The sequence below is a fragment of the Gadus macrocephalus genome, chromosome 5 (assembly GCF_031168955.1).
Source record: "Gadus macrocephalus chromosome 5, ASM3116895v1".
In the NCBI taxonomy this organism is placed as follows: domain Eukaryota; kingdom Metazoa; phylum Chordata; class Actinopteri; order Gadiformes; family Gadidae; genus Gadus; species Gadus macrocephalus.
The window spans coordinates 21,206,868-21,209,367 of NC_082386.1; the positions used below are offsets into that span (position 1 = coordinate 21,206,868).

At 50.0% G+C, this 2,500-nt stretch overlaps 1 protein-coding gene across 1 annotated transcript in view; it reads left to right on the forward strand.

Annotated features, from left to right (window-relative positions):
- Window positions 1-1,219: 1,219 nt before the first annotated feature.
- Window positions 1,220-2,500, forward strand: part of LOC132457254 (glutamate receptor ionotropic, NMDA 3B-like) — a 16,990-nt gene continuing 15,709 nt past the window's right edge. Inside the window, exon 1 of the mRNA XM_060051449.1 lies at window positions 1,220-1,354. Coding sequence (XP_059907432.1) covers window positions 1,270-1,354 — 85 coding nt within the window. The 5' untranslated portion in view covers window positions 1,220-1,269. The remainder of the gene's footprint in view (window positions 1,355-2,500) is intronic.

Genomic DNA, 2,500 nt, shown 5'->3' on the forward strand with positions numbered 1-2,500 from the left:
CTTCACTCAAGTTTGTGTGTGTGTGTGTGTGTGTGTGTGTATGTGTGTGTGTGTGTGTGTGTGTGTGTGTGTGTGTGTGTGTGTGTGTGTGTGTGTGTGTGTGTGTGTGTGTGTGTGTGTGTGTGTGTGTGTGTGTTTGATGGTGCATGTCCGTGTGTGTTTGGAGGTACATGTGTGTTTGTGTGTGTATTTTGCCACTCAAGAGTGTCTTTGTGTGTGTGTTTTGCCATGTGTCCCTTGGAATTAAACGTGTGTGTGTGTGGGTGCATGAGGGTATTCTGTCTTGCACTGCAAGCAAGTGTGTGTGTGTGTGTGTGTGTGTGTGTGTGTGTGTGTGTGTGTGTGTGTGTGTGTGCACATCCTAATACCCCGCGTCTATGTTTGTTTACTGCTGAATCTGCCGGAGAGTGTTTAGGATTCTGCAGCGCAGAGCCGTCCGGCTTTAGCCTGCCTATCACAGCCCTCACTGACGCAAGGAAACACTCTATAATTGTGGGTCAATTAAGGTCAATTAAGTCAATATAAGCCGAGAGTGAGACGGTGCTGTTGTGTGCCCGTAATCCTCCCTGCGTTCCTCTCATGCTGTCGGCTTAGCCTGTGATATATGTGTTTTGGAGACGTGTTTGCTTGTTGATCATCGCCTCCTTTTTGTGGACTCGGGTTCACATCTGGGCCATTGCGTACTGCGGCAGCCCGCCTCGGTGAGTGACCCGCCTTCCTGCGGCCACGACACGGTTCAGAGCTTTACTTTAGCCAGAACTGCACTTTTAATCGAACCAAACATAACTTTTAGAAAATGACCGAACACCTGGAAGGAGGTGACGGTCCAGTCCCTCCGCGTGGAATCCCGTCACCCGGGAGGTCTCACCTCACGCGTCAACCTGGAGGTCCCCGAATGAGTGGTTCTCCGCATTTCAATGATTGGCACCGGCTCCAATGTCCTCCAATGTCCTCGACCCGGAGCCGGCGCTGGGCCAGATCCACCGTACGTTTTGGTCGAGGTTTAAATGAAAATATGAGTTCTCTATTAACGTGGGGAGCTTTGGAAAGCCAGGGAGACGGCACTAATGGTGTCCCATTACCAACTGAGCACTGGGTTGATGAAATATGGATGAACAACGGAATTTGGGGTAAATCGTTTTTGCCTCTGCCCATTTAATGACGTCTGTCTGTTTGTGTGTGTGTGTGTGTGTGTGTGTTTGTCTGTCTGTGCGTGTGTGTGTGTGTTTGGGCTGAAGGACAGATCCTCCTACTCTGGACGCCTTCATCATGGACAAAGCCCTGCTGGACTTTGAGGTGTCCATTGATGCCGACTGCAAACTTCTGACAGTGGGAAAGCCATTCGCTATCGAGGGTTAGTGCACACACAAACTCCTGCACACACAAAAATGCACACTGACACACTCACAGAAACACTCCTACGCAAACAAACACGCACACACATCAAACACACACACCCAAACACACACACACACACACACACACAAAGACACACACCAGCACACACACACACACACACAAAGACACACACCAGCACACACAGGCATTGTCCTCCTCCACACAAGCACACACTGACATGCACCTACACACATCTTCCCTCACCCGCACACAAGAACCCTGTCTCGCATTGAATAACACACAAATGTGTGTGCACCCACACAAACGTATGCCTTCATTCAAGAGCAGTCCTCTCAGATGCGCACGCGCACAGACACACACGTATAACCTCGCACGCACGTCCACGCGGAGAGGCGTGCGTGCGTTTAGTGATCCGGGCGGTTGCATCATGTTTGTTTGTTGGAGACAACAGGTGGAGCCAGCTGCTGGAAGAGAACCCACTCATCTATTATTAACCAGCAGCAGCGCCGCGGCTAGGCTATCTACCGGGGAGGGTACCAGGGCTACACTGGTTACCAGGGCTACACTAGTTACCAAGGCTACACTAGTTACCAAGGCTACAATAGTTACCAAGGCTACACTAGTTACCAAGGCTACACTAGTTACCAAGGCTACAATAGTTACCAAGGCTACACTAGTTACCAAGGCTACACTAGTTACCAGGGCCATACTAGTTACCAGGGCTACACTAGTTACCAGTGCTACGCTAGTTACCAGGGCCATACTAGTTACCAGGGCTACACTAGTTACCAGGGCTACACTAGTTACCAGGGCTACACTAGTTACCAGGGCTACACTAGTTACCAGGGCCATACTAGTTACCAGGGCCATACTAGTTACCAGGGCTACGCTAGTTACCAGGGCTACACTAGTTACCAGGGCTACACTAGTTACCAGGGCCCTACTAGCAGGCCTGATAGAGTTCAGGCGTGGTGCTTGAGCTCAGCCATGTATGTTGTCAAGAAAAGTGAGAATAGTTGAGCGGTCCTTTTAAAATGTGTAGTCAACACGTCAACCTACCTGACCTTTGGATTGACATGTCTTCAACCAACTAGGCGTAGTCTATGTAAGGAAGTCTTTTACCTTTGTATGTCTGCACTGA